Below are 22,983 nucleotides of genomic sequence, written 5' to 3'. Positions count from 1 at the left end.
GTCTATGTAGACCAGGCTGACTTCAAGCTCCATGTTCCAACTGCCTCTGCCTCTGTGTTGGGATTAAAGGTGGGCACCACCATGCCTGACTTAGGGCTAAACATTTTAAGAATGGAGGGTGTGGGTTAAACCAGTGCACTTGTGTTTGAATGAAGCTTGACTGCTTCTGTGGGATGATACTGGGAAGTAGAGTGGAGATGAGAGGGCGGGGTTGGAAATGTGGGCCTTTGTGAGGGAGCAGCTGGGTGGGGACTTAGACCAAGGTTAGGAGTGGTCCCATGCTTTAGGCTTCCCCAGAACCTGTCGGTTCCATTCTTACTATGTGGGTTGAAGCCCAAATTAGCACACATATGGTTTCATAGTTTTATTTCTTACAGTGGGAGTTTTTTAGTGAGTTGGCTTAGATATGTGGGAGTGGTATGCTTGGTTTTTGATAAAGTCATAAAGGATGACCCAGCCAAAGCTTGACAGATAGTGATTTAGATTAGGGAGAATGTTATGAGGAAGCTGTCTAGGCTTCTGAAAAAAGCCTGTATCCTTTCAAAACTAAATGTATTTTGTGCATGTGTGTATTTGTGTGCCAGGTTGCACATGTGGAGGTCAGAGAACAGTTTGTAGTACTAAGGTTGCAGAGTAATTTAATGGGACACACAGAAAAGAAACAAGTTGGTTATTCTAGTAGGTAATTTTCAGTTTTGAATAAAAATATTTTTAAAAAATACTCGGGGCTGTAAAACCCCAGAATGTCAAATACAAAAATGCCAGTTTTTTTTGCTTCTGTTCAGTTCTTACTTTGACTTCACACACAGATCCGATTTCAGGCACGTAGTCTATAGTGTTATCTTACACCTTACTATGTATGTGTGCATGTGTGTGTGTATTTGTAGCTCTGGCTGGCCTAGAACTGGAGGGCACACCAGATTGGTCTTGAATTCACAGAGATCCGTCTGCTACCACTTCCTGGGTGCTAGGACTAAAGGTGCCATGACTCCTGGCTGTGCATCAGTATTTAAAACTAGCTACCAGTTAAACACAACAGGATAGGATGGAAAAGAATTGAAGTTGTTTTTCTCTTCCGTTAACATCGCCCTTGGGGTTGGGGTCTAGCCTACATGGTGAGATAATGTCAGGAATAGCAGGGTGCTCTAATTGATTGTAGTACATCTCCCTCCCTCACATACAGTTTACCTGCTGCTGAAGAGTGAACCTAGGGCTTCCACATGCTAGACAAGCATTCTTTTCACTGAGGTCGTCCTTCTTCTTCCTGCTCTTTAGAAGTGTGTAGTTAACCTAAAGAGACCTCCTCCTCTGCTTCTAAATGTTTGTAAACCACTCGAGCTGCCATGGGGGTGCACCATTGTCATGCTAAGACTGTCCTGGCAAGCAAAAGGGAGTCAGTCCTCAAGGTTGTAGTCTTTGGAGCATTGCTAGTGCACCTTGTCATCAGAATTGGTGGGAAAGCAAGGACACTGAAACCTCTCAGGTTTGTGGCTATCAGTGTGCTTTGTAGCTAATGCAGCTTAGAGCTGTGGGTCGTACTCGTCTGACAGATCCTCTGCCCTGCCAGGGCAATTGTGATTTTAAAGAGGAGGCTTAGAAATAAGTACTAAGACTACACTCTGGTTGATAGGGAAGTGAGTGCCAAATCTGGTTGTGTGGTAGCATCATTTGGGAGGCATAAAATGCATATGTTTTGGACCCTTTTCTGGATGTTCTCAGATACTAATATGTAGTGGGGCCAGTAGTTCTCTTAAAAACAAAACAAGCAAGCAAGCAAACAAGAAAAGGGGGGGTATGTTCTCCTTAGAAATCACTAAGGAAATTCAGGTATACAGCCAACACTGGGGTACACAGAAGAAGGGTTCTGGATATCTACTTTTGTTCCCCCTCAGGCCTCATCTCTATAAGCTAAGAGTATAAGAACTTCCACAAGCTCTCCTGGGGAGGATTTGCCTGGGGATTGTGAGGAGTCATTTAGGGTGAGAAATTTCTACAGACAATGGGCTCGTCCTGCTAAACCAAGGATCACCCGAACTCACTTTATTGTCTTTTATTCCTTGAATTATGGGTTGCCAGCCTTTTAAAATTCTTTTTTCTGCTTTTGGTGCCAGTCTGGTGATCTGTGTTCCCCATTTGAAGTTAATACATAAAAGAAAATGCATACTATTTGTAAATGTTGCAAGTGGCATTGAAGATAGGCTATCAGAATTTCAAAATGTATATATTATTAATAATAGTGGGGGGGTAGTCATGATATTAATTTTAAGGCAGTAATATAGATAGTAATAAAGGACTCTAGGGGTTGACCGCAACCCCTAGGTTCAGTGGTAGAGTGCTTGCCTAGAGTACACAGCACCCCACATTCCTCTCCAGCACCACATAACCTGAGTGTGGTGATTCATTGCTCTCAATCCTAGTGGGGAGGTTTAGGCAACAGGATCAGAATTACAAGGACATCTTCAGCTTCATACGGAATCCAAGGCCAGTGTAACTGTTTTAAACCTACCACCAATGAAGTTACAATGTATTATGAAGCCGCTGGCTTGTAGTAGAGACAAAGTCCCAGTCACTGACAATGTCGCAACGGTGTGTTGCTAGCAGTCAGAACACTTAGAGACTTCAGCGTCAGTTTAAGGAAGTAGACGCTAATGATTTCATTGTGACACTTTGCTGCATGGACATCATGCACCTTTATTCACCCCTCTACTGCCTCTGTAGCCCATTTGACTAAACTCACGGTGGAACGATCATCTTTTTGGCATTGACTAAATAATACAAATTGTCTGCAGAGAATCAGCAGAGAGCTAGAAAGCTAACACGAATGGTTTGTTGTTGCAGGAATACAAGCGCAAGTTAGCCCGAGTTTCCTTGGTACGAAAAGAACTCAGAGCCCGGATCCAGAGCCTGCCAGATTTATCTCGTTTGCCCAATGTCACTGGCAGTCACATGCACCTGCCCTTTGCTGGGGACATCTACAGTGAAGACTGATGGCCAGTCTCCTCCAGGGCCAGGACTTTGCCAGACATGGAGACAGGTTAGGTGAATAGTCCTGTAGAGTTATTTTTGTACATTGTTGAGAGAATGGTACTAACACAAGAAATGACAAGGCAGTATAAAATGTCTAAAATGTTGGTTTGTTTTACTATTTTATTGGTGAGTTAACACGACTTAGTTAAAACCAAGTGATTTCTGTGTATTAATGAACTTAATGATTATTTTCAAAATATCTTTTGTAAATTTTTTTTGATCCAAGGCCTTGTGAAAAATTCCATGTTTCTCTTTCTTCATGTATTTTCAATTATTTTTCTTTATTTTTTTTCAGTATCTAATCACTGTACACTCTCTAATTCCTAATGAGAAGAACTGATCAGGAGCTGATGTGAGACTGTTTTTGGGATCGTTAGGACTTGATTATAGAAGAGACTTAAGTGTTTGAACTTCACCTTTACTCTTGCCACCAAATACTGGTTCTGTGTGTCCTCATGCCTTTTGAGTTTTAACGCTAGACATGGATGCCATGTGCAGGGTCAAATTAAAGCCTAGAGAATGTTTCCCCGATAGCACTATAGTAGTTCCATCCCAAATGCCATCCCAGAATAAGAGGCCTGTTAAATAGAGTCCCTTGATCACACTATTTAGAACTAAGTGCAGTTAATGCTTTGAGAATGTTGCAAGTTCTGACATCCTACCAAGAGGACAACTCCAGGCCTACAGCTGACTGCTTCTGTCAGGTCAGTTTTCTTTACATCAGATCCCTTTAACAAAACACCAGCCGTGGGGAGGAAAGAAAGGACGCATCGGATGGCGACATGCTTAATCCCTGTGATGTAATGTAAACAATAGCTCTTAGCTTGATTAGCTCAACAACTCAGTATCCATAATGTCCAATTAAGTTGCCCGGAACACTTTATTTCCGTAAGGTTTTGAATGACTGTATATTTTGGAATTACGCAATGCTGTACTACAGGGTAGATGTAGTGAGTTTTATATTTGTATGTTTACAGATGTAAATACACAGCAAATGTACCTGTACCTTTACTTGAACCTGGTGTGGGAGAGCAGTTGCATGCTCCTCTCCAGCTTTCTTCTAAGTTACATTGTGAGCCTGCAGGTTTGTGTTTCATAACGACAGAAGGGGGATATTTTTCTCCTTTATTGCTTTGCATTTCTCATGTAATCGGAGTCAAAGTAAATAGTTAATAGAACACTTTTTAAATTTCACAGGCCAATTATACTCACTATTCTGAACGGCTTCACTCTTTCTTTCTCAGTATTCGAGGTTATAGTTGAAGTGAATTTACATGTGAAGAAATGACAGTAGATTTGGGAACAGTGCTTTAAACACTGACCTCTCTTCAAACAGAGTTACATGTATAACATCACCCATCCCCTGCATGTCCTGTCTTCCAAGGATTTAGACAACATTTGGGAGTTAGGACACATTTCCTCACAGAACTTAGAGCTGTTCTCTGTGCACACTGCTGAAGCTCAACGGGGAGCCAAAACCACCTGACCACGGATACACTCATAACGTGGGCAACGAGTGGCTCAAGCACGTCCTGAGCAGCATTTGTCTGTCACAGTAAGGGGTCTGTGTGCAGCAGCAAGGTCCTCCTCATGCTGGGGTGTCTGCCAGTGCTGCTGTCCTTTCCTAGGGGTAGGGGTGGAAGAAAGGACTCAGCAGGAGGGTGCACGGATGCTGCACATGACGCACCCTGACTATGCCTGTTTTGAAAGTATGCCAAGTAAGTTAGTTTTTGTTGTTGATGTCTTTGAAAGCAAAAGCTTTGTGTGTTAACTTATTTTCAGTATCTTGAACTTATTTATGATTTGCTGACACAGTGATTTATCCATCTAAAAATAGATACTTTTCCATTTAAAACTAATTTATAAATGGTATACTCTTGGGAAGATATAAAATCTTTTAGAAGTTTCCTGAATATTTTCACCATGAAGACAGACTTAGATACTCTTTTGATGCCACTATCTGATCTAAATATTTATGATAAATGTATTATTTTTTTAAAGAGCGTGATGAGATCTGTGATAAATGCTAGTACTCAAAACCCGAATCCCCCAAACTTCAAGTTGTTGGTTAGCTCGCTACCTGAATACAAACTGTACAGTCTGTTCTAGAAGTCAGGTTCTCAGCCTCAGGAGATTGCCTTCCTTTCTAAAAGGAAGATGAACTTAATGGGCTTAAACTGGGCGTGGTGGTGCATGCCTTTAATCTCTGTACTTGGGGGGCAGAGGTAGGAAGATCCCTGTGAGTTTAAGGCCAGTCTGTTCTGTAGAGTGAGACCCATGCCATTAATTACATGGTGAGACCCTGCATTAAGAAAAAGAAATAAGAATGGGCTTAGGTGAGGGGTATAAAATACCAAACTCTAAATCATGCACAGTTTCTCTACCGTGTACCTGAGGTAAATTACAAGTATGAGAGCAACCTGGCCTGGCCCTCAAGGGAAAGCGTGTCTCATTGTAGCAAGGTCCTGTGCTGTGATTGGACACCATTCCTCTTTTCTCCACAAACAGTGCAGAGAGCTGTCGGAGTGGCAATGTGAGCAGATTCCCCGGTGCTCCCTCTGCTCCTACAACACTACAGTAAGTAAATGAACTATATGGGGAGCTGGGAGCCTGGAAATGAGCTGTGCTCTATAGCCAGCCTTCCCTGAGGAAAGCCACCCCACCTAGCTGTTGTGACAGCTGCTCACAGCATTCTGAATCAGGGTTTTCTCTAAGAAATCCTTTAGCATCAACAAAGTCTAGGATGATCCAGCCATCATGATTGTCAGTTCAGAGAATGTTGTCTGCTGCCACTGTCATGAGTAGCTTCATGGTGTGTGGCTCACGTACGGTCTGAGAAGTCTGGAGAGGACAGTGACTGGGAAGGTAGGAGGGCCTTCCTGAATTCCCACTCTGAAATGGACAGGATGTGAAGTAACGTAAAGTCCCACATTGCTTTACTAGCTGTTAGGAGTTACTCCTAAAGATGAGCCCTGCTTCTCAGTTGTGCCAGAAAAGGCTTTTAACAGTGTGAATTCAGTTCTTCTCTGTACAGAAAGGGAACACTGGGTTACTCAATGGAGTTGTTTATACACAGCATTCGTTGCCATCGAGTCTCAGATGGCAGGAGCACATGAGAAGGGGATTCTCCGTCTTTTATAAACCCTTTTCTTTGGCTGTATCTGATGACAGTGTAAGATCTTAATAAAGTTTTGTGTTCTTTTTGAAGAGTTTTTGTGTGTGCTATTTTATGAATCCAATTCATTGGTAAAGGACAGGAAGGTTGTAGACTAATGGGAGGGAGTGAAACAGAAAGTACAGGACAGGGCTTTCACTTGGCCATGGTTCAGGCTTGTAGGACTATCAGAATCATCAGGGGTATTTATTAAACTTCAGATGGCTGAGCACCCAACTTGATTCTTTTCTCAAATATTTAAGTAGGGCCTGGGGCAATAGATCAGTGGGTAAGAGCCTGTGCTGTATAACATGAGGCCTTGAGTTTGATTCCCCAGCACCTGCATAAAAGCTGAGCATAGCTGCAAGCCCTAGGGGGTGGGGGCAGCCACATTGCAGGACGCCCTGGCCAGCTGCGATGATAGCTAAAGTAGCTTCAGCTTCAGAGGATCCCTTGTCTCAAGACAACGGGGAAAGCAACAGAGGAAGAAAGCCAGCATCCTTTTCTACCTCTACCTGGGCACATGTACCTTGCATACACACAAATGCTCAAATAGTTAAGCAATTATGGGTAATAATGAAGTACAGGTTTTACAGTTCATTACATAGTTGGTTCCTTTCTCACAGATTTGGGTGATACCTGAAGCTTCCTTGTGACAACCCAAGTTAATTTTTATTGTGCTAGGGTTCAAAATCGGTTCCCATATGCTAGGTGTGTGCTGTCCAGCTAACTAACCAACACCCTAGTCCTACGCTTTGGATTTAATATAATTGGGAGATACCAGAAATCTGGGATTCGTAGGGCAGTGTCAGCTAGAGCTTGTTTAAGACTCAGCTGCACCTGGGAATGTAGTGCAGTCGTAGAACACTTGTACATAAGCATAAGGCCCTGGTTAGACCTGCGATGTAACACACGCGCGCGCACACACACACACACACACACACACACACACACACACACGGAGTGAAGGGGCTTAGTTGAGGCTTACTGAAAAAGGACTAATCAAATGCATCCGAATGTTCTGATTCTTGCAGTCTGGAAAGTTCGGGAGACAACAGTCCTCTGGCTGGGGCCGAGTTCCTCCCATTCCTAGATGACATCTGTCCACTTGGTCTGGACTCATGTTTCCTGTTCACATTACTCTAGAGAGTGGGTTTCATACGCTGGCCTGTAGCCAGAGCCTGCCCAAGACATGTGAGGGACCCCCAAGGGTTTGCACACCGGCTCTGCACCTTCCCAGGTCTCTCCTTCACATTGACCTCCCCTCCTTTATACCTAAGTTGAGTTCAGTGAGCCAGCTTTGCCTGCCTCACTCTTGTACCCATTGGGGCTTTGTTCTGTTTGTTTGACTTTTTGTTTGTTTGTTTGCTTTCTCAAAGAACACAGGCTGGATTGAGTGTCTCTTCCTGAGCCTGCTCCGTGCTGGTATTGATTTGGACGGGTCACATTTTCTAATCTCTTCTTCATTCTCACTTTAGCTCACTTCACCTTGTTTGTCTTTATTGAGTCTCTCTTTTCTTTACTCTTCCTCTTCCACCTTCTCTGTTCTGATATTAATTGATGGGCTTGCTCTGCTCATCTCTTTCCTGTTCCCACTTTAACAGCCACTGTCCACATTGCTTTACTCCCTCCCAAGTTAGTCAAGTTGAAAAGGTACTTTTAATTTTTTTCTTGAATCAGCACAGCAGTAGATGGGTGTTTTCAGGTGATGTTTGATGGGGCATCTTCTGGGACACAGAGGTCACTACTCAGCTGTGTGTGTCTTCAAATGTGTAAAAGCTAGTGGGGACGGAATAGTATAATTTTTGAAGCTGCATTTTCCTAAGTGCATTAGATCACAGCCATTAGCTTTGGCCAGGAACAGCAATGTTCTTAGTGCAGATTATTGGGCCCAGATTTAGTCACAATATCCAAAGTTAGGGACATACACCTCTTAAACAAATCCTCTAGGTAATTTAAGATTTTTAAAGATTGCTTTTTAAATGAACATTTTGTCTTTAATATTTATTGTGCATGCTTGTCTGTGTATGTATACCTGTAAGTCACATGTCAGAGGTGGAGTGTAAATTATTGGGTCCTCTACAAGAGCAGTACACGTCTTAATTGTGCTAAGCATCCAACATGATCCAAGTGCATAACTTATAAAGTTAGATATGTAACACATTTTAGAATTACATTTGAATTCTGTTCTTCGTGGAAAAATACAAAACTGGGGGCTGGGGATTTAGCTCAGTGGTAGAGCGCTTACCTAGGAAGCGCAAGGCCCTGGGTTCGGTCCCCAGCTCCGAAAAAAAGAACCAAAAAAAAAAAAATACAAAACTGGAATTTTGGCTAATTCAAACATATCTAGAAATACTTATATTCAGTTAATTCAGTCTCTGCGTGTATATGCTGTTGGTGATGGAACCCAGTACCTTGCCCATGAGAACTGCCCACTACCACCAAGGTATATTCCATTTCTTTGCTCAGCTAATAAAATGTTATCTTACTTATTTGGAAGTACAAGTTGGGGTGGGGGATCATCATACATTAATATATGGCTTTTCCCAAATAGTACTGTCATGAGTTGTCTTCTAGTGCTTGTTGGCATGGTGCCTCACTATACAGTGCAGGCTGGCCTTGAACTCATTCTTCCTGAATGTTGGGACCAAACTATTAGACCACTTGAAATGCTATTTATGGTGTATAATTTCACTATATGCACTATACTGCCATAAATAGGGGGAACCTGTTTGATTGTGGTTCCAATTTTGAGCCTTAGTTATCACTGTCTTGTTTTTGAGCTGTTATTGAGCATTGTAGGGCCTCAGGTGAGCTTCATGACCCATCCCAGGCTACTGGTCATGGGTGTTCAGAGAATGTTGTTGGCAGCAAATGTCACTGATGCTTTTTCACTGAGCTGCTGGTCTGAGTGCCTTTACAAGCACTAAGGAAGTTGTTGTCAGCCCCTGCCTCTGTGCTTCTTTTTATGCCCATTAATGGGACAGAACAATTATAGCTGTAGTAAATTTTAAATCAGTAGCATAAAACTTGCCTTTCCTGGTAGATCTGGATCTTCCAATTGTGAGCCTATCGGAAGCTGAATTCCAGTGACTGAGCTTACTGGTTCATTAACGTGCATTTTCCTACAGGTTCCCTTAGCAGCACTGTTCGTAATATGGTGTGGTGCTGGAGTTGTAACATTTTTAACAGTACACACTTCAAAGCATACTATTTATTTAAGTAACAGTATTTAAAGGAAATGTTCACAATTGAGGGAAAGTATTTTCACTATGACCTTTCTAGGTGTATTTATTAGTGTTTTGCCTGCTTGTATGTATGTGCATTACATGTGTGCCTGAAGCCCAGGGAGGTCAGAAGAGGGCAGGGATCTGATCTGGGCCTAGAGTCCCAGATGGTTGTGAGTCACCATGTAGGTGCTGGCAAAACTGAGTCTTCTGCGAGAGCAGCAGTGCTCTCCAGGCCTCACGTGCTTGTGCACACTAAGGTTGATGTGTGGAGGTCAAGGGATGGGCTTGCAGTTGTTCCTCTCCTTCCACCGTGTGCATCGGAGGAATTACTCAGTCCTGAGGACTAGCGGCAAGTGCTTTTATTTGTCACCCTTCCAGCCCTCTGCAGTATTTTTAGCATCTCAACAGTCAGTGAAATAATCACCTTTTCAAATACACCAGCACAGCAGGCCTGCAGTTCTAGTCCCTGCGCTAGTAAAGCTCTCGGCCCTACCAGATACCAGTGGCTGTGAATGACCCTGTGGGGTCTCGTGGCTTGGTCTTCATCTTTATTCCTCAGACAACACGGCACTAGAGATACGATCTTGCTTTTAAAAGGGGAAATTTTTAAAAATGAAGCTTTCTGTATGTTGCCAAATGAAGTTGTCCTTCATTTTTTTTATGATCTCTGAAGCTGTCCAAGTGCACTTTCATTCGCAAAAGGAAAACCCCATTTCTTCAGTAACTATTTGCAGAAGTTTTACATCTTCCTAAGACATCCTATCATTATCACAAAGATCCAACATAATACTCAATTTTTTTTTTACCCCAGTTCTTTAAAGACAAGAAAACAGTGCATTGAAGGACTCCCCAGTGACGCACTTTTATCATACTCCCCTTAGAAGGACCAGGGGTCGTGCTTCGCACAGATAAACGCAGCTCTTGTGGCAGTCCCATCCACTCAGTGCAGCTGAACAGAACTAACGTGTTTATTGTCAGTCTGGGAGAAAGGTGTGATGGATTGCTCACGATTTCAGGGCAGTGCCAAGCAATCTCTAATGACCAGTACAGAGACATGCGCTGCCTAAAACACACTGCACAATCCCTTTTCAGATCTAAGTCAGGAGAGGCTCAGTAGTAACAGGGTGGACTTTGCAGACACACAAGGCAGGCCTGGCCTGGCTGCTGCTGCAGTGCCTACGCTTGTTAGCCTTGGTTTGTACAGCGCTCGCTCAGCACGCAAGGCCCCGAGCTTAATCTCTAGAACAGGCATGGAGGGGGCAGGTATTTACTTTAGCTTTCAGAGTTTACTAATATCATTATGCATATGGCTGAGGAAATACATTTGATTTTTCTATATTAGCAATGGTTATTGACACATGGGAGAAACCTTGTTTCCTTCTGAAAGAAATGGTAATAAAACTGCAAAAACTAAAATAAATACCACCATTCAGTGCCCGTTATACCTTTTATCATAAAAACTGTCTTAGTTTATAAAACCCTTTATTACATTTATTCATCTTCTGTGAGGGGCACTCGTGTGGAGCTCAGAGCACAACCTGTAGAACAGGATTCTTTCTGCTCCATTGGTCCGGTCCTGGAGATGAAATACAGGCTGTAGGCCTGGCAGCAGCAGCAGCACCTCCACCTGTGCTCATTTACTTTTTGATCTTCGCATTCACCCAGGGAGGCACAAGTTGCTCAATTTAATGAGGCGTTTCCCCTAAGCACCGAAGGATGGCGAGAACAGCTTGCTTCTCACAGAGGACAAAAGCTGTTAACTTCCATTTCAGAAGCTGCACTAGACAGTTCCTTCTTTCAGAGGCCATTCTCTTCACAGAGAAGATAAGAAGTGCCTGAAGTCTAGCGTTGGGTTCTTGTCAGATGCACTCTGACTTAGCAGTGCTTTTAGTTGAGAGAAGTGTTTCTTTCTTTTGCTCCCATTCCTTGAGGAGCAAATGGGTGTTGACTGTCCAGATGTAGGTGTTCTGAAAGGAGAAAAAGACTACTGTCAATCACTGTCAAAGGACAAAATGTTCCTCCTGCTAAGAAGCACTGTGCCCAACATCTTGTGCTTTGTACACCACACTGCATTATGGCTCCGTTTGTGGACACTGGCTGTCCTCATAGTAATTTCCACTAACGACAACAAAAGCCTCATGGAATATCCAATTCTGGCACCATTTAGGAGGCACACTGGGTGGTTCTAGAATCACCCAAATACCTGAAAGATAAACTAGAGGTAAAACGTTATCAGGCTGAATTTACACCTGACATCAGCATTCATGACAACTCTTATAACTGAAGACTGCATTCCTCTAAAGTGAAAGGCCCTGAGGGGGCACTGTTCCCCCTCCATGTCTTCCCCACTAGGGTGGCAGTGCCACAGGACAGGCACTAGGCTACTGGTGTTTTTGGATTCTGCCAGGTGCATAGGACACACTCCACAAACATCCACAGAATAATCAGCCATTCACCATCTAGTATGAGTTTGCATGTGGGTGCTGGGGATCTCAACTCAGTTGTGTCTACACAGCAAGGATCACCAACTGAACCTTTCCTCAGGACCCCTAAATGCAACTAAATTGCTTTAAATACACAAAAATTTTCTTTTATCCACATTTACACAAAAAGTGAAAATTTATATCAAATATTGACTAAAATCAGTTATATACAGAAAACTGGATTAGACATTTTAACCCAATATCATAAACTTCAAGCTCAATATAAAATTTCAATCATTAAACAAATAATCCTGTCCTGGCTAGATTTTTGTTGTTTATGTTCAGGACACTGACCATATTCAGTTTCTTTTATAATAAAATATTAAAATAATTTATAATAAAAATAAATTCTTCACACAGTAGCCGTGGACTGCACTCAAACTCATGACGATCATAATAATAGTGAGGATTTCTAAAATGTAAACTTGGAGCCTCTGGCAAATATTTATTCATCTAGATTTCAACAAGAATTTGTAACAGGCAAAAGAGTAAAACCCTTTGGAAACACTGTGAGGGCTTCAGACAACACAGGGTAAATTGAGGCAACACAACAGACAGGCAGGGGCGGGGCTGGGAAGCCATGGTCACATATTTACCCAAGGCCATGGAGTTGGGGTTAAAGACGCTGGCCGAGATGGGCTTCAGCCAGGTCAGCGTGAGGGAAGCTCTGCTCTAGGCCAAACAGAAGGTTACCTGGCCCAGGACAGCAGCAGCAGCAAAGAGAAACTGACAACTACAGTGCAGAAGCTGCCAATCCCTCTGCCATTTTAGGTAAGGGTGGATAAAAGGACAGTTTGTTCAGAGTTAAGAAGCAGGAGGAAGGGAGTTGGAGGGATGGCTCAACAGTTAAGAGCACTGACTGCTCTTCCAGAGGTCCTGAGTTCAAATCCCAGCAACCACATGGTGGCTCACAACCATCTGTCATAGGATCTGATGCCCTCTTCTGGTGCACCTGTGGACAGCTACAGTGCACTCACATAAAGACTTTAAAAAAAAAAGAAACAGGAGGAAGGGAAGACTTGGAAGTTGGCTGTGGATGTACATCAGGTGCTGGGAGACTGCATGGGAGCCATATGCACTGATGCACAAGATGAGGATTGGAACTGTTAGACACCCCAGGGGCATGGGAGGAAAATGAGCCACGACCTGTAATCCATGGCGTACTCGGGAGTGCACAGGAAGCACACAGTTCATGTTTCAGCACAGCTAACAAAGTACCTGACGGTCGAGGAGGGGCTCCTGCCTTTGGAGCCATGCACACTCTGACTGATGTTTGTAGAGCCTGCAGCCGCTCTCTTTGGCGTCTTGGGGCTGGCTTTGCTTGCAGCACTGGCAGCACGGCTGCTCCTCAGTGCCGACAGGAAGCTTCTACTCTTACCGTGGTGTCTCACCGTTCTGTTGCATGTTCTGCAGGTAATCAGCTACCACAAAAAAGAAGTTGGTCCCATGAGTTCTCTGGTATGTAACCCAATAAACTGTTTTCCTCAATTCCTATGTGAGCATGACAGAGACAAGTTAGCACGGAGACTATCCTCTGGGAGCTTGCAATGTACCAGGAGGAATCAGATAAGACTAATTAAAAATAATTAAAACTGCCAACAGGAAGGTACTGGCTACACATTCGTATTTAAATACTTTAAAAAGACAATAGAGTTGGGAGTGGAGGAGACCCTAATCCTATAGAAAGAACTATAGGTAACTAAGGAATGTGGAAAGCAGGGGAAATAGTTTTCCCCAGGGAGAGCACACCAATTGGCTATCCAATGCTAAACAGCTAGCCCTGAAAACATACATTGTAATATACAGATGGAGCAGGTTATAGTTAGGATATATATGTGTATATATATGTATATACACACACACACATACACTCATGTAAGCAAACAAAGAAAAAAGAAGCCATGAATTTGAAAGAGGAATGAGAGGTATATGGGAGGCCTGGAGGGAGGAAATGGAGGGGGAAATGGTGCAATTACATTGTAATCTCAAAAATAAAATAATTTTAAAAAGATAATGCTCATTATGAAACTGATTTGAGAAGGAACTAGGGATAGGAGGGCATTCACTAACATCTGGATGCTCTTTGTAACAGCAGAAGAGATTTGATTATTTTCTAACTGGTGAACTTTAGTTCTTTTCCCAATGAAACATGGCTGATCATGACATGATCACTTTGAATCCATAGTGACTCTAATGCTAGTCTAATAAAATCCTTCCGTTTCCATCAATATTTATTTTTACTTTATGTGTGTGATTGCTTGCATGAAAGTATATCCACCATATACAAGACTGGTCCCCTTGAAGAGGCCAGTAAGGTGCAGAAGGTGTGCTGGTTATGCCAGTGGCTGCTGGGGACCGAGCAGGCAGCAAGTGCTTTAAGCTGCTGAGCCATCTCTGCGGCCCCAGTAGGATACAGTGGTAAGACGAGGTTCACTCCTCACCTAAATGCCTTTCTACATAGCCTATGTCTCAGCACCATGTAAGCTAGTGAGGTGAGAGGCACTCAGATTTCAAACAAACAAAAATTCAAATAAAGAGCTGTGTGGCGATTTGAATGAGAATAGCCCACTTAGGCTCACAGGCTTGAACACCTGGTCCCCAGTTAGTATACCTGTTTGGGAAAGATTAGGAGGTTGGAGGAGGTGTGTAACTGGGGGCAGGCTTTGAGGTTTCAGAAGAAGGTGACTTCCAGTGTCTCTTTCTCTGCCTCAAGGTTGTGGATCAAAACATGAGCCCTCAGCTGTGCCTTCCTTCACTTGGCCAACATAGACTCTGGCCCTGTGAAGCAGTAAGCCTAATTAATTAAACACTTTGTTTTATAAGATGCTTTAGTCAGGGTGTCTGATCATAGCAACAGAAAAGTAACTACAGCACTCTGCAGAGATGAAGGCCTGCTGCCTTACAGGTTTTGGAAAAAGGCTATGTACAGATGAGGGTAAGTCAGTAAAACAGGGCTGGAGAGACGGCTCAGAGGTTAAGAGCACTGACTGCTCTTCCAGAGGTCCTGAGTTCAATTCCCAGCAACCACATGGTGGCTTACAACCATCTATAATCAGGTCTGGTGCCCTCTTCTGGCCTGCAGGCATACATGCAGACAGAAAGCTGTATGATGTATACATAATAAATAAATAAATGTTAAAAAAAAATGTCAGTAAAACATCCCCCATGAACCTTTCTTTCAGGTAATCTCTAACTAAAATACAGTAGAGTAAAATAAACTTCAGCAAAGTAAACCGTCAGAACACTGTAAATCTTCCCACGGTTGGAAATATATTTCCAATATATTGCACTGTTTTCTAGTAAGTTCCTGTGGCAGGAAGCTCATAGGCTGAGGTAGCCTAAGCTACCTGGTGGGTTTAAGGCCAGTCTGGGGTATAGCAAGACCCTATCTCAATGCCTGCATGCACTTGAGTAGGCATACAAAGAGCATACAGGATAGAAAATATATTTGATATAGGTTTCCATTTAGTAAACCTTTGGGAATTGTTTTTTTTTTTTTTTTTGGTTCTTTTTTTCAGAGCTGGGGACCGAACCCAGGGCCTTGCGCTTCCTAGGCAAGCGCTCTACCACTGAGCTAAATCCCCAACCCCTGGGAATTGTTTTTTTATTCCATTTTATACACTAAACACTTGCTGGGTGGACAGGTCCTACATGTTGACCCTGGGGCCTCACACACAAGGCTGGTGTGGAGGAAAGTATCTGTTACTGAGGAAACGATGGAGTGGTGACTCAGCTTGTGAGTTCCACTGCTAAACAAGGAATTCTCAAAACTAACAGTGAGGTGAGAGCCTCAATCCTTGGTTTTGGTGGAAATTATCAGAATTAGCCAGTGGGATAATGCACATGTTTAATCCCAGCACCAGGGAGGCAGAGGCAGGCTGACCCTGATTTCAAGACCAGCCTGGTCTACAAAGCAAGTTCGAAGACAGCCAGGGCTTTGAGAAGCCCTGTCTTAAAATAAGGTGAAATTAAACTATACCCTTGGTGAACCACTATCACAGAAACATGGTGTGTGCACTCAGACAGTCCAAATGTACGACTAGAACTCTGTTCTGGTCACGCTGATGCTCCCCCTAAGGGGAAGGACAGAGCTGCAGCCTTACCAGCACACTTGCGGAGTCTCTGTACTTTCTCAACAGCTTTGTTTCTTTAAAACTGAGTGTATAATTTCTTGCTTCTCGATTAAGAAGTTTCTGTATCTTTGGTGTCAATTTGGCTTTGGGTTTGAGGCGCACTCTAGAATTATCCAGAACCAACAATTGGAAGCAGTGTGGACATGTTTCCTGAAAAGTGCTGTTATCCTCTACAAATAAATAAATAAAATTCAGTTTGCAAGTCAGAATATTGTTACCTCAAACAACCGGTATCATAAGTGGGGAAAAAGAAAAACATACTGATATCAGCAGAAAGTCTCTTAAAGCAAACTTCAGATATGAAAATTATAAAAGCAAACCGGCAGTTATGTACTTTACAGAATTCTCTGGTTTCCCCACCCACTCCTTCAACAGTAGAGAGGCGGGCGGGCCACGGGCCTTTACTTCTTTGCTCATTTAATACTTAGTTTTCAGTACGTTTACCACAGAGCAGTCTGCCGGGATTTTTCTTCCCCTCCTGTCCTCCCTCCCTCCCTTCTTCCCTCCTTCCCTCCTTCCCCTCACCATCGGTACAACCAGTACATTTTCGTGTACTGTGAACAGAGGACAACCAGATGACATACAACATCACATGCTAATGCTGGGCCAAGGGATGGGACTAAGGAAGGGGATCAGAGGCTGGTAAAGTTATTGTAATTTAAAGAAGGATGTCTAGGGAAGCTTCATCAAATGAGAACTGCAGAGAGAAAAGACAGTAGACAGTAGAGTTCCAGGCATGATAAGGCATCTGCAAAAGCCCCGAACACAACAGCAAGCAGGTCTGCCCAGGCTGGAGTTGAGTGAACCAACTGGAAGCATGTCACAGAATTCCGTGGCAATTCCAGCTTCCAAAGAGACTGCAGAGTGCCCTCTGGCAGCAATCCAGCAGGGATGCACTAAGTTGTTAGGACCAGGTTGCAAGCAATGGATATAAAAAAGTGAGTCCGTTTGGGAGGTATTTTAAAGCCACTGTGATTTGCTGGTACAAGGTGGACCAAGGAGGAGAGTTGTTGTTAAGGTATCAAGAAATAGCTCCAAGGTAAAGACAAGATCATTGTTTACTAAGGTGAGACCTAGTTGTTAAAAAAGGAGAGGTGAGGACAGGAAGGTCTCCGTATATTGTGTCCAGCCCCAAGGCTGAATGAAAAAAATGTCATCTATGAACCGAGTTCTGGAACAGCACGACGTTTGGATCTTGGAAGATTAGGAAAACCAACCAAGTACACTGAGGAGTAAAAGCTAGATGCCTGGAAACAGGAGGGACTACTGAAACCCTGACCAATGTGGAGCTGTTGAGTTGGTTCAGGGGGTCAAGGCACTTCTACTAGGCTAGATAACCTGAGTTCCATCCACAGGAAGCCAGAATACTTCCCAAACGATTCCCAAAAGTTGTTCTCTGCCCTCCAGACATTCTCTCCAGACCCACTAGCTTGGGCACACAAACACAAAAATACGTGTGGGCTAGAGATGACTCAGCAGTTATTGCTGGCTGCTCTTCCAGAGGACCCAGGTTCAATATCCAGGACCCTGTTTGAGCATCTCCCAGTTGTCTGTACAACTAGGGGATTCCATCACCCTCTTCTGGTCACCAGGCTCCCAAGTGATGCAGACATGAGGGCAACATTTATGCACTTCGTAGAATAAATTTTAAAATAAAAGCTGACCGAGGGGCAGGGGAGATGGCTTAGGGGTAAGGAGTATTTGTTGCTCTTTGCAGAGACTCAGGATTAATTCCAAGCACCCACGGCTTTAAGTGCGGTTCCAGGGGATTCGTCGCCCTCTTCTGGTTTCCGCGGCATCAGGCACGCACCTGGTGCCCAGACAAACAAACAGGCAAAGCACCAGAACACTTTTAAAAACAAAGACTGGTTAATGTGTCTAATGCTAAGGATTAAGACATATTAAAGAATTTAGGGTTTTCGTGCAACTGAGAAGTCTAGGACATTTTTTTTTCAATGAGTCAAATCGATCACCCTTCTCTTTTGGACCACTGGGGTGACAAGGGCCGAAGCCTCCGCAGGCGGCGTTCTCCTACCGTGTGTCGAACTGTAGGCCCACCTGCAAAAGAGAAAAGGGCGTGAGGCCGCAGCACCGCGGCCGCCAGCCCGCCCGCCCATCTTCCGCCCCTCTTACAGGAGGTAGCGGGCCTGGCCAGGGCAGCTTCCCACCAGACCCCGAGCAGCCGCTTCAATATAATACTTCTGCCGCATTGCTCCAGAGCACAGTCGCCCAAACGCTGCGATTGAACGCCACGCCGGAAGTCGGCTTTCTCAGTGTAACCATCCTAGGCCTCTGCCCTCAAATTCCCTCCGGAAACACGCATTCGCGACACAGGAGTTCCGGTCTCCTCCGTATTGTGTCTGGAGTTCGAGATCATCTCTGGCTTATGACCTGGGTCTTGTCTTATTCCCGTCCCTGTCCCCACCCCCGCCACAACATCTAGAGCTAAGTTCTTGTACCCGGAATGGTGACAGGCTCCGGAGCCCAGGGCTCCACCGGCAACACTGACTTCCTTCCTCTTCTAACCATCAGGTCAAGATTTTCCGGGTAATCAAGGTTAATCAATTAACTATCATCCAGATGTTTTACTTTCTAGTTTGGTTTGATGTGGATGAGTGTTTTGCCTGCTTATGCATGTGTGACTCACTTGGATGCAGTGCGTGCAGTTCCCTTGGAACTGGAATTACAAATAGTTGTGAGCTGCCATGTGGGTGTTGGGATCCTCTGCAAGAACACTCAACGGGTGTTTGTTTCTTTGTTTTGTTTTTGTTTTCCGAGACAGTGTTTTGTGTTCTCTGTGTAGCAAGTTTCAGGCTGCCCTGAGCTCGGAGAGATTCGTCTGTCTCTGGAGTTCTGGGATTAAAGGTGTGTGTTATCACCAGGCTCAATCAGTGCTCTTAAATTCCAAGCCACCAAGTGTCATTAGTAACTGAGCCATCTCTCCAACCCCGGTGTAATTTATTTCACATACATTTTTAAACGAATGCACGTTACAAATTTAATTCTTTGAGGCAGTCTGTCTACATAACTATGGCTGTCCTGGAACTGGCCATATAGACCAGGCTGGCCTCCAACTCACGGAGATCTGCCTGCCTCAACTTCCTGAATGCTGGTATTAAAGACAAATTCACCAAGCCAGGCACACACACACATTCTTTGTGATTATTTTTGTAAAGTAGAGCATCTGATATTTTTTTCAAGATGAACAGCAAGTTATTTACCACAGACCCTGGCTTTTACTTGTTGAAATAAAATAGGAAATGATTTGAGCATTATACCCAGGAATCAATCAATCAATCTCTCTCTCTCTCTCTCTCTCTCTCTCTCTCTCTCTCTCTCTCTTTCTCTTTTCCTCAAGACAGAGTCTCTCTGTGTGTCTGTATATCCCTGGCTGACCTGTAACTACAAACAGGTTAGCCTTGAACTCAGGGATTCTCCTGTCTCTACCTCCCCAATGCTGGGACTGAAGCTGTGCGCTGCCACACCCCGCCCAGGCGCTTTTCTTAACATAATTTAGATCGCTAGCTCATTAATCCTCATGATGAGCCCCGAGCATAAAAGCAATATCACTTCATCTTGATGAAATGGCTTTTTTTTTTCATTCCTTTTTGATGTCGAGTCACACCGCGTAGTCCAGGATAGTCTCAGAGTAACTATGTAAGCCAGGCTGTCCTTGATTTTACCCTGTTGCCACAGCCTGAGATTATATATAAGTGTGAGCGACCAGGTTACATCTGTTTCCAGACTCTTTGATCTGTTTCACCAACTCATAAAGCAAAGAAGGGAAATACACGCTTCCTTTGCACCAGACAGCCCTTCACCGGCCCCTTGTCTCTCCTCTGAGAGACACTCGTGTATTCAGATGCCTCCTCAGCGCTTTGCTTGAGTTGTTTCTCATTTTCAAAGTGGCAAATTTGCCGAAATAACGCTCCTGATTTTCCACACAGAACTGCCCAGATGCCCGGTCTACTTCCAGCCTCGGACCCCAGCCCACTCCTAACTCCTCTTTCCACTACTTGCCACTGCTCTGCCCTCAGGTTAAAAGCTCCCCAGCAACGAGCCACAAAGTCCATGACTCTGCACCACTAGGCCCAGCATTTCCTCAGAGGGTTAACTCACACATTGTGAGTCAGGAAAAAAATAAAACCCAAAAATAAAAATATGACTTCTCCAGAGATGTCCTTGGGTCTCTGGCCAAAAATGCCAGAAGGAAACTAATTTTTTGTTTTGCTTTATTTTGTTTGTTTGTTTGTTTGTTGTTTTGTTGTTGTTGTTTTCCGAGACAGGGTTTCTCTGGGTAGCCCCGGCAGTCCTGGAACTGGCTTTGCAGACCAGCAATTCACAGCCATCTGTAACTTCAGGTCCAGGGGATCTGATGCCCTCTTTTGGACTCCTTGGATACCAGGCATGCATATAAGGCACAGACAAGCACGTAGGTGACACACTCCTACATTAAAAAATTAACGTAAAGTAAGGTGGAGAAATGACTCTAAAGCCTAAGATGAGTTGCTTTGTTTTAATATGACATATAAAACGGAACACGGTACAATAAAATAAACTGCTTAAAGGAAGGGCCGGGTCCAAAACCTATGTAGAGGGAAGATTCTTAAGCTGAGTTGGCAGCGGAGAGGCAAACCATTCAGCTTCACTTGCAGTGCAGTTCCCGACAGTCACCAGCAGAGGGAAAAGTAGTTTTATTTCGTGTGGATCTCCGCGCGGCGCAAATTCTCTCACTAAAGAGAAGCAACGGAGAGCACCCGGGAGACCCTGGACTATGGGCGGGTAAACTGGCCTGGAGGAGTCATTCAGACCGCCCAGGCCCCGCTAGGTCAGCGTACAGAGTCTCGGCAGCTCCCCTTAAATGAAATGAGATGGATAACTTGGTTGGGTCGCCTTGCTGACCGCCCAGCCTCGGACTTCTTTGCTGCCGAGCGAAACCTTCTCTCGATCGGGAGGACCCGGGAGGTGAGTCTAGGTGCAATCAAGGAAGCTCAAGCCCGGGTCCTAGTGCAATCCTGGGGACCCGAATTCGGGTCCGAATGCAAACCAGGTAAGCGTCCTCTGGGGTCCGAGCGCGATCCAGGCGAGAATCCTGGTTCGAACGCGATCCTGGCAAGCTCGCACCAGCTTCACGGAGCATCCCTGGTGCCCAGTCCATCCGCCCCGAGTAGTGGCCAGGGCTGGGCGGTCAGTCCGAGGGTAGAAGGATCCCGGCAGGAAGGCACAGATCCTGGAAAGGTCCTTCTACCAAGAGGCTGAGGCATGAACTGTAAAAATAGTCACTCTAGTAAACCGGGCAGTGCGGGGACTGGGGAACGGCTATTTTATTAGAATGGACGCGAAGAATTACGTCGGCTGGACTGTGGCGAGCAGTGACAGAGCCTGGGTCAAGGAGCTGCGGAAAGGGAGAAACAGAGCGGCTCCAGGGACCTTTCCAGACCCAGGGGATGGGAGCAGAAACTGACTTAGATTGCACACAGGAAGCAAAGAACGGAAACACGCAGCGGGGTGGGAGGTTAGACCTGGAGGCAGCGGGCTGGATCGGCACCTCCGCCAGCGCCCGGCAGCGGAGTCGGAGTCCGCGCGGTCCGGAATCCACCTGTTACCACCGAAGCTTTAAGCATCCGGCCCGCCCGGCAGCAGAAACCGCGGCGGGGCGCGCAGGCAACAGGTCTGCTCCGGGCGGGACAGAAAGGGAAGGCGAGGAGCTCTGTGGGATTTGGAGGCCGGCCGCCAGGTGCTGTGTGTCTGTGCCCCGAGGAATTTCTAAAATATCATTAGTGTTAAAAAATTAGACGTCAGGACCCCAGGGTCTTGCCAAAGCGGCGCAGTGAATAATTTGTTTACACGAAGTCTCAGTAATACTATGCGCAGCAGCCGTACCTCCTTAATTATATTTAAATATATTCAGAAAGGGCCCATTTGTTTTTTGATAGCTAAGTGCTCCTTGAAAATAGATAAGGCCAATAAAACATTTCAATAACTTGAAATATATGCAGAAGTTTTGCCAAACTTTACAGGCAAACGAGTAAAATAATAGCAGAGCCAAGTTCGGCTTTTTCAAAAGAAATCTTGTTCAGGGCAGCGGGCCTTTCCCTTGTGTTTGAGGGTAGAGGGGCTACGTGTCATGGCAGACTCATTCCTGTGTGCCCTGCTTTCATCTGCAACACCCAGCTTGCTTCTCTTGTTTGACTTGGCAGCTGTGGGGTCCCCGGTGCACACCCGCTCTTGCTTCAGCCGTCTGCCTGCTGTGTGAATTTGGAAGGAGAAGTTACTCAGATGGTGGCGGTAGAGGTCAGGGCTGGGAGTGGGTTGTCAGTGAGAAAGCCCTGGGATGTGGGAGTGGGTTTGATTATCACGCTTGACTTTTCCGTGCCGTTTCTCCCTAAAAGGTGCCATACTGGGAGCCCCTGAAGCTCCGTTGTGACTGAAAGGTCATAAGGAAGTCTCTCCTCATGTAATAGGTATAAGAAAGTATAAAGGTGCTGCCTTGTATATATATGTCCTATAACCCTGGCGTTCCTCAAACCTCAACTTAGGATGTGATTTACGGTAATGAAATTCACAATCAGGATTAGAGCTAATATGTATTGTAAATATCACTCATGTAGACCAGGCTAGCCTTGAACTTTCTATGTAGCTGAGGATGGTCTTGTGTGTGTGTGTGTGTGTGTGTGTGTGTGAGAGAGAGAGAGAGAGAGAGAGAGAGAGAGAGAGAGAGAGAGAGAGAGAGAGCGCGAGCGCAGGTGCATCCATCAGTGAATGTGGAGACCAGAGGTTGATGTCAGAATGTCTTCCTCAATCTCTTCTTCACAGTATTTTCTCTAGAGATTTATTTATTTTATGTGTAGGAGTTTGTGTTGCTTATTTATGTTTGTCTGTGCACATGTATACCCGGTGCCCAAGGAGTCCAAAAGAGGACATTGAGTCCCCTGGACCTGGAGTTACAGGTGATT

The 22,983-nt window shown here is 44.7% G+C and overlaps 2 protein-coding genes across 3 annotated transcripts in view; one reads left to right on the top strand and one right to left on the bottom strand.

Annotated features, from left to right (window-relative positions):
• The window catches only part of Rprd1a (regulation of nuclear pre-mRNA domain containing 1A), a 47,568-nt gene extending 41,329 nt beyond the window's left edge, over window positions 1-6,239 (top strand). The window contains exons 7-8 of one of the 2 annotated variants that reach the window (XM_087592572.1): window positions 2,839-3,034; window positions 3,323-6,234. In XM_087592572.1, the coding sequence (XP_087448698.1) occupies window positions 2,839-2,988 (150 nt within the window). In that variant the 3' untranslated portion in view covers window positions 2,989-3,034; window positions 3,323-6,234. 2 annotated transcript variants of the gene reach the window in all.
• A 4,637-nt stretch (window positions 6,240-10,876) lies between these two features.
• Rmp24 (ribonuclease MRP subunit p24) lies at window positions 10,877-18,312 on the bottom strand. The gene is given in 5 exon segments (NM_001024905.1): window positions 10,877-11,378; window positions 13,113-13,315; window positions 15,998-16,197; window positions 18,063-18,085; window positions 18,161-18,312. Coding segments are annotated over 5 exon segments (657 nt in total). The 5' UTR covers window positions 18,238-18,312; the 3' UTR covers window positions 10,877-11,224.
• Window positions 18,313-22,983: the final 4,671 nt, after the last annotated feature.

This window comes from Rattus norvegicus, chromosome 18 (genome assembly GCF_021556685.1).
Source record: "Rattus norvegicus strain SHRSP/BbbUtx chromosome 18, alternate assembly SHRSP_T2T, whole genome shotgun sequence".
NCBI lineage: Eukaryota > Metazoa > Chordata > Mammalia > Rodentia > Muridae > Rattus > Rattus norvegicus.
The sequence above is the reverse complement of the archived record's forward strand: the minus strand, read 5'-3'. Positions and strand labels throughout refer to the sequence as shown.